General features: G+C 46.1%; 1 protein-coding gene across 1 annotated transcript; it reads left to right on the top strand.

Moving 5' to 3' along the window:
- The first annotated feature begins 2385 nt into the window (after positions 1-2385).
- LILRA5 (leukocyte immunoglobulin like receptor A5) lies at positions 2386-9736 on the top strand. The gene is made up of 4 exons (XM_041733839.1): positions 2386-2467; positions 2650-2934; positions 3068-3370; positions 9432-9736. Exons 1-4 carry the CDS (start codon positions 2386-2388, stop codon positions 9566-9568), a joined length of 807 nt encoding a protein of 268 aa, XP_041589773.1. The 3' UTR covers positions 9569-9736.
- The last annotated feature ends 2992 nt before the right edge of the window (positions 9737-12728 follow it).

The following is a 12728-nucleotide window of genomic DNA, read 5'->3' as shown; positions in this document are numbered from 1 at the left end:
ATATCTGTTTTTTTCTGAGGAGCACGCTCTGATCCAATCTGTGATTGGTCAGTTGATCTTTCAATGTTAGTACGAAATGAATCCCCCTGTAAATTATAATCAACATTTTATTTAAGCATTGGTTCTTCATACATTCACATCTGCACTCTCTTACTTTCACTTCCAACACCCAGAATAGTCTTGGGTGCTCAGCATTCACTTCCTTTATGTAATTCCGACAACCAATTTGGTGGTTATATGTGCATTTCTCATATTTGGTAGTTAACCTATTGTTCATTATTGGTATTTAAATTTATCAATTGAACACGTTTCAAATTCACCCTCCCCTTTGGATAAGAAATAGATGATTCACATTAGCTGAACACTTATACAAGACCACTCTTAGAACTTCATTTAATCCTAATTACCAAATATAACCAGGCTGAGGGTTAAGACCTCAACACACGAATTTGCAGGAGAACATAAGCACCCAGTCCAATAACATTAATAAACCCAAAAATATTTATTATTGAGTATTCCCAGAATGCATAAAATCCTACCAACACTCAAAATGAAATAAAAAAAGACACCCACAACCCACATCAGTAATGAAATACAAATCTCACAGGCTTCTATAGTGTCACCTAAATAAAGTCTGTTGAGGGTTTGGAGCAAGCTATGCCTCTAGGGAGGAATTAAAGGAGTAGGGAGCTCAGCTAGAGACCAAGCAGCAATTTCTTGTCTTGAGTCTGGGGCAAAGTCCTTGATGGATGCTCCTGGGTCAAGGGGTAGGTTTCAATTTCTGTAAAATCAGGCAATTACAAGAAATCAGTCTCTCTGATTTTGAACATTGTCTGCTAAGTATACAAGCAGGAAATTCTGCATTTCATGTCCTCCAGTTCCATCTTAGAATCCTTTCACAAGAGATTTAAGTGGACCTTATGAAGAACTTTATCCAATTTGGATAAATGGGTGAATTTCACAAGAACAATTCTAAAACCAGCTCAAGAATAAGTAGAAAACCTGAATCATCTTTGGGCTCTTAAACTATATCTAAAGATTAAAATCATCCTATAAAACTAACTCCAGGTCCAGCATATTTTACTGTGAGTTCCTCCAAACAATTATGGTTGACAAACACCATTTGTATAGATATTTTTATAGAACAAACACATTCCCACACATTTTCAGGGGCTAGCATGAACACCCAACAAGAATACTTAAAGAGAAGAACATCACATTTAGTCTCCCACATACTTAGATGTAAAATAACTTTTAAAAATGTAGGAAGGGAGGCGTCTGGGTGGCTCAGTAGGTTAAACGTCTGACTCTTGCTTTCAGCTGAGGCCATGATCTTGAAGTCACAACGTACAGCCCCACATCCAACTCCTGCTGGGCTGGGCATGGAGCCCAATTGGGAGTCTCTCTCTTCTTCTCCTTCTGCCCTCACACAACTCTCATGCTCTCTCTCTCTCTAAAATAAAATAAAAAATAAAAATAAAATGAGGGAAAATATCTGATTACATTACTGTTCAATTCACATGGTCATAGGTGGTAAAAAATATTTTAATATACATCAATTTTCCCCAACAAATCAGGATTTTAACATACTCATTGCTCTCTACAGTTTACAAGTAGGACTTAAAACAGGGAGGACAGTTCTGCCCCCAATCACATGGGACATTGATGATTCAAAGGGATTCACAGCCATATTCTCATGAGTGGGAGGTGATAGAAAAGTCCAGGAAAATAGAGAAGTCCATGCAGGCTGTGATAGAAAGAAATACCATGCTCTGGGGCCAGGAGAGAGGATGTGTTTCCTTTCCTATATTTCTCTTCTAGGCTTTTTGACACAGTGACCTTGACCTGAACAAGCAGAGATGTCACAAATGTGTCTGTGCTGACATGAGAGCCACAGCACAGCAGGAACCCATGTCTTCTGCAGCATCTCTGGGGCATGGGACCCTGTCCATGGTGAGGACCCTAGGGATATGCTGAGGTTGAAGGATACCCTATGGAGGAGATTCTGGGAGGAAAGAACATATGCAGGTCTCCTCACATGGACAGGACATGTCAGAGTCCACTTGCTGCACCATCATGGGTCTCAGACCCAGGCTAGGCCCCGGAGAACAGGGTGTTTTCCTTCTTGTAGGGTTGCTGACGTGACAACCCCATGATGAGGAAGACTGGTCCCCAACGGGACACACCCTGTGTGTCTGTCCTGTGGGCACTGAGGTTCCTCCATCTGCACAGCTGAACCAGAGAGAGAAGATACCATGACCCCAACCATGATGGCCATGCTCTGTCTAGGTGAGATCTGAGGACAGGAGGGGACCCCCTAGTCTGGGAGGGACCCACCCCACAACCAGGTCCTTGTCTGTCAAAGATCCCAGGCTCAGGAGGCTTATGAGAAGGGATTCTGCTCAGAATTCAGGGCAAACCTCTCTTCCAGGGCTGAGTGTAAGCTCCAGGACCCGAGTGCAGGCAGGTGAGTCTGTCCCCAGGGGTCCCACTCCCACCTCCTCACTGGGAACAGGAACCACCAACCAGGCAGGAGGCATGGAGAGCAGCAGCTCTGGGCTGACAGAGAGGGGATACCTGGGGGTTTGGGGCTGAGTTGGGAATTGGGTGTGGGGAGGATCTTGTGACCCAGTCTCTGTTTCCTTCCAGGGACCCTCCCCAAACCCACCATCTGGACTGAGCCAGGTTCTGTGATCCCCTGGGGAACACCTGTGACCATCTGGTGTCAGGGGAGCCTGAAGGCCCAGGAGTACCTCCTCCATAAAGAGGGAAAGTTATGGCCTTGGGAGAGACAGCCTGCACTGGAACCCAAGGACAAGGCCAAGTTCTCCATCATGTACATGACAGAGCAATATGCAGGACGATATTGCTGCTACTATAGAAGGGCCACTGACCAGTCAAATTACAGTGACCGCTTAGAGCTGGTGGTGACAGGTGAGAGCCCACTCAGGGTCCCAGACCTCAGGAAGAAGATCTGCTCTTAGAGTGTTGCCATCTCACAGCCGAGTCCTGGGGATCATGTGGGGGGATCTGAGCCCCATTTAACACAGCCCCTCCCCTCTCCTAGGATTCCATGGCAAACCCAACCTCTCAGCCCTACCCAGCCCTGTCGTGCCCTCAGGAGGGAATGTGACCCTCCAGTGTGGTTCACAGACAGGATTCCACAGGTTTGTCCTGATGAAGGAAGGAGAAGGCCAACCATCCTGGACTCAGGACTCCCAGCGAGCCCCCAGTGAGGTGTTCCAGGGCCTGTTCCCTGTGGGCCCCGTGGACCCCAGCCTCAAGTGGTCGTTCAGATGCTATGGTTATTACAGCAACACCCCCCAAGTGTGGTCGCTCTCCAGTGACCCCCTGGAGCTGTTGGTCTCAGGTGAGAAGCCCAACCCTGTCCCCTCTATGTCCTGTTGATCTATTCAGAGGTCTTTCCTCAATGGTTACCTGGGCTGGGTTGGGAAAAGGGGGCTCTGAAGGAAGGTCATTCAAAGGGAGATCTATCCCTCAACTCAAAGGAAGCCAACAGGGGCCCTCGCACCCCTGCCCACAATTTGACCCTCTCCGGGGTGGACAGCCGGAAGATCTTCAGGGGTTCAGGGGGCAAGTATAGGAGAAGTTTGGGTAAGATGCAGACTCCTAGATCAGCCCAAAAATCCATCCACAAGACCACTTGTCATCAGGGTGCCACAGGGGTCCCTTTGCTCAGAAGGAGCACACACCACTCCTGGTCAGTTTGAGAGCCCCATCAGAGGATCTAATGCCCCCTCAGATACTCAAACAATCTTGTGTCTCAGGGGGGGCTGAGAGTCCAGCAGAGACACCTAGGGTCCACATGTCTCCAGGGCTCTAGGCTGGGCCACAGGGCAGATGAAGGAGAAGAGTGTGAGCAGAGACAGGGTCTCTAGGAGAAGCTCCAGCCCCCCACCAGTACTGTCCTTTACCCCAGGATTCTCTAGAGACTCGGCCCCCATCCACACTCCCCGGAACCCAGCTCACCAGCTGGTGAGTTACAGGGGCTTCTGTTCTGGGAGTTATCATTTCTCCCAGTCTCTCAAGAGGAGGGCTGGGGGTCAGGCAGGGATGGCAGGCCACCACAGGGCTCCAGGAGCTCTGAGGCCGGCGGAGGAAGATGGCAGAGGGACAGACTGGGGCCCCATCTGGGGGAAGAGCAGCCAGGCTGAAGTGGGGAGCTCAGGAGCCTACCTCCTCACCTCCCTGTCCTTGGATTATGAGGTATGGAGGGGTGCTCACCAGGAGAGGGTGTCTCAGTGCTCCCTGAGATAGTGATTTGGGGCAGGTCCCTGGTCCTAGGTGAGGAGTCCCTGTTGTCCCTGTCCTCTCTAAGCAGAAAAGGTCAGCTCAGTGCCCTGTCTACAGGAAAGTCTGAGACAGGATACGATAAAGGGATCCCAAGCAGCGGTTCCACAGAGGAGGGTCCATGCAGAGAGTGTGGAAATAGGTGGGACGCCTGTCCCGCCTGGGAATCCACATCTAAGCAATCTACACAGGGCTGAGGAGGGAGAGGCAGGGGCCTAAACACCAGGACCCTGAGAGGAAATGAGATCAGACAGGTGACAAGGCAGAGCAAACCCCTCACCCCATGATTTCCTAGTGTCTCTCGCTCAGATGCTGGGCACTGGCTACTAGCCAGGGGCAGGGGCAGGGTAGATACTCCAGGGAGGGGCAGGTTCAACGATATGGGGCAGAGTCTGCAGGTGCTTCTGTCTCCTGGGAGGTGGAACTTCTGAGAAAGGCATTCCCAGTCTGAAAAGGGGGCGGCCTGCACTAAGATCATTTCTCACCTTCACTGCCCGGCCTCTCCCAGGACCTGGGAAGGGGTAAGAAGCCCAGGGAAATGGAGATGCATATGATTTTGTCCCTCAGACCAGGGTCTTAGCAGAACAAGAAGTATTCTCAGTAGGATGGAGACAGCACAGATTAGGAAATGCCCACTGATTGAGCATCTCAGCTCCTCCTCATCCCGTACAAAACCGTGCAATCTTCTAAAAGCCACCTGCCCCTTGTCAGCACACCTCAACTTCTAGGCCAGGTTTGGAGAACGTGTGCGATTGAGGATGAAGAGGGGCAGTTTTGCAGCACTTGGTGTCCAGGCCTGACTCAGAGCACAGGCAGGATATGGGATGATGGAGGAGGGGAGTCTGGGACAGTTGTAATGATGGTCCACATTCCCTCCCAATTTCCAAAGACCCTAAGTATGGAGCCCCTCACCCACACCTGAGGAGGTCTCTGAGCCCTCTCACATCAGGCCTGGAGCTGCTGAGACCAAGGTGGGGTTTGCTGAGAGTGCAGGTGGAGCCCTTACCAGACACATTCCTAGAGAGATGCCTCCCTGACTATGGGCACCGCTCCACAGCCCCCTGTGCTCCCCTGGGGGCCTCCATGCCCCTCAGTGCCCACCTGACATCAAAGGTAGGTTCACACAGACAGAGCACACAGGAGTCCCCTTGGATGCTGTGCAGTGTGTCTGTGTGCAATTCGTGTCTGCTCTGCATTGTGTGTGGAAACTTGTCCAGTGTCAACCACCCTGACTGCTTCTCAGAATGTTCGAAGTGAGGCTTGCAGATGCAAAATACAAATTTACATTATGAGGATTTAGGACTTTAAAATCTCCAATTTCATTGGGTTTATATGAAATGCATATATTCTTTATAGAGAATAATTTGTGATTATAAAGTGTTTTTCTGGCAGTCCCGGTGGCTCAGTGGTTTAGCGCCGCCTTCAGCCCCGGGCGTGATCCTGAAGACCTGGGATCGAGTCCCATGTGGGGCTCCCCACATGGAGCCTGCTTCTCCCTCTGCCTGTGTCTCTGCCTCTCTCTCTCTAGCTGTGTCTCTATGAATAAATAAATAAAATATTTTTTTAAAAATAAAGTGTTTTTCATAAAACATGCTTACAAATATGGTTCATAAAAGATGCAGATATGCTCTGAAGTTTCACTCATGAAATTGTCTACTCTCAAAGCTTAAAATTGTTCAACTACTTGACTTATAAGTATGATTTTTTATTTCTTTATACTTTCTAAAAAAGCAGTTAAGTTCTAATAATCTGTTCTAATACAGTGATATTGATTTAGTTATATTCTTTTTTAAAAAAGATTTTATTTATTTATTCATGAGAGACACAGAGAGAGAGAGAGAGAGAAAGAGAGAGGCAGAGACACAGGCAGAGGGAAAAGCAGGCTCCATACAGGGAGCCCAATGTGGGACTTGATCCCGGGATTCCAGGATCACATTCTGAGCCAAAGGCAGACGCTAAACCGCTGAACCACCCAGTGATCCCCAGTTATATTCATTTTATTCTATTAACTTAGTTTTGATTCTCCACCTTCCCATTGCTTTGCAACTGATCTCCTTTAATTTACTGATAATCATTATATCAACTGCAAAAACATTGAAACTTACCTGTTTATTTCCAGATTATGCACCAGTCTTATTTAAGGTAAAAAATATATATAATAATGACAAGATGTTAACACAAAGCTAAGTGTTGTTTTAAGAAAACATCTAAAGTGATACCCAAATTACTTAATTATTTTAAGTTAAACTCATTTTTAAACCCTGTATTTTTATGTATATAGCAATACTGACCTATTTCAGTCTATTTTTCTGTTATGTTCAGATTTTATTAGGAAAAAAATATGCTCTTCTTAATACGAATTAGGAATGGAATTTTTTCTGGGCTTGTACATTTCCTGACTTATTCTTTTAAATTTGTAGCCCCTGCCCCACTTTGGGCACCAGGGCCCAGCCTGGCATAGGAACCCCGGTAGGTCAGCTCTGCCTGCCTCTTGAAAGCTCATCCAGTCATTGGATTTCTATCATCAGGACCTGTTCTTGAGCCCCCACATCGGGTATAAAATTAAACAAGTAAAATGTGTATGTACCCAACCAAAACAATGCCAGCAACTCAAAGGAAGCTGGGCTCTCACACCTCCGGGGAGCTGGGTGGAAGCCTGCCTGCCCAGTGCTCTGGGCTTCCATGGCCAAGGGAGGAAAAGCTGACTCCCAGCGCCCAGCAAAGGCTCCACTAGGTGCTGGTGGCATCCTCCTTAGCTCCCTCCAAGGGCGGCTCCAGAGGCTCTAGCCACCCAGCACTACTGCGTCCCCTTGTCATTGGGCCCTCACTCACTATCTCCAGAGGAGAGGAGGGAGAGGAGTAGGAGAGGGAGGAAAGGGCAAGGTGGTGAAGGAACCAAGGAAAATGAAAGCCAATCAGAGCAAGGTGTCTGGGGTCACAGGTGGGAGACATTCCTCTCTCTGGAGAGCTGGGGCAGCCAGGGGCCCTCACAGACGCGCAGAAGCTGTGACTCAGCTGGTATTTGCCAGAAGCTTCCCCAGTATCTGGGGCGGCCCCTGCTTCCCTGGAACTCAGAGGGGCGGGGTGGGGGAGGGGCCGAGGGAGCAGGTCCGCTCAGCCAGGTGGCCCCACAGGTAGTCTCACACGCCACCACATTTCCTTCCCACCTCTTTGAACAAGTCCGTGAGAAGATGCTGGGGATCCCCGCGGGCCACTTTTTGGGGCTGAGAAAAATTGATTCTAGTTTTGGATTGGCCGCCCACTGCCTCCTGGGGATGTTAGTGAGCCCTTCTCCTAGGACAGCCCAGAGCTACACTGTCCTCAGGCTGCTACTGAGCGAGTCCAAGCTGAGCCGCATTGTAAATGCAAGATACACTCTGGAGTGTAAAGACTTGGGGGGGGGGGGGGGGGGGGGGGGAGGATGTGTGCAGAATTTCTCTTAGTACGTTTTGTATTGATTGCATGTTAAAATGATGTTTGGGGTGTATTGGGTCGAATCAAAGATATATTAAGATTAATTCACCTGTTTCTTTTTACTTTGTCAATGTGGCTACTAGAACATTTTAAGTTACATAAATAAATAAATAAATAAATAAATAAATAAATAAATAAATTTGTAGCCCAGTGAGATACATTTAAAAGACTTCTTGGTATCAATCATTTGGATATTAACCCAATGAATAATGTCTATACTTTATTCATACTTTCTGAATATATAAGCTTATTTTGAATTTTCACATGGAGATTTATAATTAGAATTCATATATACTCTTTTATCTTTTTGTTTTTTTATCGGAAAATGGGTTAAATTTGTTTGTGGGATTACCTAAGTTTGTGCTCATCACTTTTATAACAATGCCGATTTTCTCTGTTCCTTAAGGATTGGAGGTGAGAGAGGTTGTCTTTGAAGATAAAAATCAAGTGACTTGTGTTCTTCCTTGAAATCTTATAGCAGTTTTCAGAGTTCTTCGTGAGTGACAGAGAAAAAGAGATGAGGAAGAGGACAATGATGATGATAATGATGGTGGTAGTGATGATAATGATAGTGAGGATGATGATGTGGTGGTGGTGGTGATGATGGTGATGGTGGTGATGGTGACAGTGGTGATGGTGATGCTGATGAAGATGATAATTGAGTTCCCTCATCTATCCTGTCACATCTGGCCTGTCTCCATTGCAGCAGGCTCACATATCCTAGTTTCCTATTTTCCTCTGGATACTCCTGTACCCACAGATGTGACTTCATTCCATACTGAAAAACATGTTTAGATCTTCCTAGGGACCTGCTCTTCCTGCAGCCTGTAATGCAGCTAGTCTGGGTCTTCATGTCACTCCCCTCAGCCTCCTTCTCCAATTCAGGAATCAACTTAAATGTCTTCTCCAAAAGCAACCTTCACTCTGACATTGTTCAGAACAGACCTGCCTCCTTCCTACCTACGATATGTCAAATAACTAACACATTTACAATGCATTGAATTCTCTTTCTCTCAATACATTCATATATACCTATTTATTTCCTGTATGTTTAAGACCAACCCCTTATCCGTGGACACTGGATCCTAAAGTGTTGAAAAATTACAAGGTCTCCTATCAAAAGGAAGTAGTTTTCATGCTCAGAATGAACACAGAGAATAGAAGAGCCCAAATACTTCTGTACTGAGAGATGATTTTACCACTAAATTCTGAGCTAAGGGATGCAGGAAGAGTCCAAAGGGACTCAGAAGCAAAGTCTGAATTCACAAAACACTGGGAGACTGAAAGAATCCAATGAGAACAGAGGCATCTTTCTATAGCAGAGAAAGGGTTCATTACAGTCTATAAAGTTATATCATGAGAAATGCAGGAAGGTACAAGAACACTCAGTCAGGGGACAAATTTGAGTCTCATCAGGACTTCATTTTTCCTCATGGTTTTATGGTTCTCAGAAGCATCTGACAACATCAGCTCATCACAAACCAAGTCAGATCCCAGCAGTGGTAACTAGCAGAAAACTCAGTTATAAGGCTGGTGTGGAGGGTGAAGTCCTGTCAAGGGGAGGCAGGTACCCTGGGTGGACATCCAAGATCCCAAATGATTTGAGTCTGCCCTGACTTCTGTGATCTTTCTGTCCTCATCCTTAGCCTCTGACCCCAAGGATTACACAGTGGAGAATCTCATCCGAATGGGCATGGCTACTGTGATGCTGGTGGTCCTCGGGATTCTCCTCTTTGAGTCCTGGTACAGTCAGAGAAGAACCCAAGATGCAGGCAGCAGGTAAACACAAGAGTGAACAACGCAACAATCAAAGTCGCAGAGCCTGGGAAATACATCTCCTGTGCCCAGAAGGTTCTAGAGGAGCATGTAGGGCATGTGCTGTGTAAACTGTCAGCAGGTCATTGTGAAGTGGAGGAGTCATGGCTCATGTGCAGGGGCAATGGATGCACCCTTCTGTCATTAAACTGGACGCACCTTCTCTACCATTGCTGAGTTGTCTTTACTGGCTCTTGTCTTTCCCCATTTCAGTGAGTCCTGCTTATACCCACATGGCAGATTTTAGTCCACATCTCCATACACTGTATGCTCTGGGACAATTTCAGGTAACACATTTTTCTCCACTTCTAATCACTACACACCTTGAGGTACACAAAGGGGTCTCCATCTCTTCAGGTCAGATAATGCAGGTTGTTTTAATGATTCACAAATTGGCATTAAAAATCCACAAAATGCTCCAACACCCTCTATGCATCCACTATCCTTCACTTCCACCAGATGACAGGGTTGTACTGCCTCTGAGAAACCCACTGTGCAAAACACTGATTCTTGGCACTGGCCAGTATCTCTGGTGCATCGCCTCCCTTCATTGGCAACCACAAGGAGCCACTGTGAGGTCCCTGATGGGGAGTGATGTGCAAATACAAGCCAACATAGGACACTTTAGTGCCACACTGGTAGCCCCAAAGTACACCAGGGATTCCCTGCATCTTACGTGGGATGATTCTTTCTACTTCCACTTGTGCCACAGGATCAGTAAATCACACCTGAAGCTCCATCACATCCAGATAAGGTGTAAACAGAAAAGTGTAATATCATTCATGGAAGGGGGCGTGAGCACACACACCTAATGCATTTCTTGTAGGATGCAAGTTACATGAAACTGAGAGAGGGATTACACTATTCTAGTTACAGTGAGACACACAGCTGTGATCTTTAAATATAAACTTTAGAGAAAATGTGTGCATATGCACCAGGATCCATCACAAGAACATTCATATGAGTTATGCATATTGACCAAAAACCATTTTTAGATTACATGCACAAACTATAAAAGAGGAAAAGTAGAAATTATGTATTCTATGTAGGATATACAATACCATATACACAATGTCTATAAAAACACACTGAAAAAATTGCAAATGCTCATGTCCATTTATGTTCAAACATGATAGTGAAAATGTAGGTGAAAAACCATGTGTTTATGATTATTCCACTCACCAAAGGTAAAAAAGACATCATGTATTACTTAGGAATGTGTGTCTAATGGAAACCCAGAAAAAAAAAGGAAAGAAAAGAAATTCATGAAATCCATGTTGGTGGTTACAAATAAAGCCATATTGGATGGTTTTGTGCAAGAATCTTCTGGAATGTGGGCGTGTTGTTCCTCCCAAGCACTGGGTGAGTCATGGGTCCTTTTGTCTTCATGGGTAGACAGAATATCTCTAGTTTCCATGCAAGTTAGTAAATACAATATGTAGTTAAGAATTTAAGAAGGACTTGATGGGATGAGCACTGGGTGTTATAGTATATGTTGGCAAATTGAACTCCAATAAAAAAAATACAAAAAATTAAAATTAAATTAAATTTAAATTTAAATTAATTTAAAAAGAAAGAATAAAAAGGAGAGTGATGCCTGACTGACTCAGTCATTAACGTCTGCCTTTGGCTCAGGTTGTGATCCTGGGCCTGGGAGCTATACTCATTTCAGGTTCTCCACGGGGAGCCTGTTTCTCCCTCTGCTTACATCTCTGCCTCTCTCTGTGTATATCTCATAATTTAAAAAATAAAATCTTTCTAAAAAATCATTTAAGGAGGATTTATGTCAGTTTCTGAACATATCATGAAGCTAGGATCAGAACTGGGATGCAACCCACCAATATAGACTTGAGAGTTATTCCAGAGAGGAGGGTCAACCCTCTCAGAGGGTGACTTTAGAATTACACTTGATTGGTACCTACGTCATACTCAAGGATCTGGTCTTTGCTTGGACCCCATGGAGAGGGAATCGTGTCGAGGTCATGGGGCAGAACCAGCTCCCCTTTGTTTTTTTGTTTTTGTTTTTGTTTTTGTCTTAATTTTTTTTTAATTCATTTATGATAGTCACACAGAGAGCGAGAGAGAGAGAGAGGCAGAGACACAGGCAGAGGGAGAAGCAGGCTCCATGCACCGGGAGCCCGACGTGGGACTCGATCCCAGGTCTCCAGGATCGCGCCCTGGGCCAAAGGCAGGCCCCCAAACCGCTGCGCCACCCAGGGATCCCCCAGCTCCCCTTTGGAAAGGGGTTTGACAGATCCTAAAAACTTAAAGCGAGAATGACTGCATAACCAAGATATCCCACTGCTAGGAGTAAGTTGTAGTTCTGCAAGATAGACAATTCTAGAGAATCACATACAACTAGGTGCCTACAGCAAAACATACAGTCCTGACACAGAGTCTGTAAAGAGGGTAGATCTCATGTTAAGTGCTCTTATCACAATGAAAAACAAGGTAAAGAATTGCACCCAGGAAATCAAGCAGACACTTAAGCAAGTATGTTCACAGAACAACTAACAAGAAACAAAAGGCGGCAACAATCAAGGTCCACCAACGATGATGGATAAACAAGCATTAACTGCTTCCTGCTAGTGCTTTGCACAAAGCATGGAAACAGAATCAAGAAGAGCTAATGGCTGTGGGACAAGAGGCAGAGAGGAGGCAGGAATGACTCAGGTTTTTCTGGAGAGAAGGTGCTGCAGTCACAGAAACAGAGAGTCAGAGAGAGGAAGTGTGTGAGAGAAACAAACCACAAACCCAGGCTCAGAGGTCAGAGATGGTAGTTCTCTCTGGGAGACAGTTAACAGTCTGTAACATATTTCCCATCCGTCTCTGGGGGTCTCTCATCCTGGATAGCCCCACTGGCTCCTCTGGTCAACCAAGGCAGGGCATGAGAGAGCTCTCTGTGCCTCACACCCTTCTACATGACACACGATGACGACTCCACACAGTTCTGCCCAGGAGCCCTCGTTCCATGAATGCGACCATCACCACAGTCAGGCTCAGTGGAAGACTGGAGACATCCTTTTGGAGCCATCACATCAGCCTCATCCCTTGACCCTCCTGCAGGAACTCAGTTCCTGAGACCTGATTACTCTCATGGCTCCAACGCTACCTGTCACTGCTTCTCC

The sequence above is a fragment of the Vulpes lagopus genome, chromosome 2 (genome assembly GCF_018345385.1).
Source record: "Vulpes lagopus strain Blue_001 chromosome 2, ASM1834538v1, whole genome shotgun sequence".
In the NCBI taxonomy this organism is placed as follows: domain Eukaryota; kingdom Metazoa; phylum Chordata; class Mammalia; order Carnivora; family Canidae; genus Vulpes; species Vulpes lagopus.
Note: the sequence above shows the minus strand (reverse complement) of the source record. Positions and strands in the feature narration are given on the sequence as shown.

Bases quoted from the DNA above. Each gene is read 5' to 3' on its own strand.
- LILRA5 (XM_041733839.1), top strand. From the start codon at position 2,386: ATGAGAAGGGATTCTGCTCAGAATTCAGGGCAAACCTCTCTTCCAGGG. The intron at 2,468-2,649 runs GTGAGTCTGTCC...GTTTCCTTCCAG, and splicing joins CAGGACCCGAGTGCAGGCAG to GGACCCTCCCCAAACCCACC. The intron at 2,935-3,067 runs GTGAGAGCCCAC...CCCCTCTCCTAG, and splicing joins CTTAGAGCTGGTGGTGACAG to GATTCCATGGCAAACCCAAC.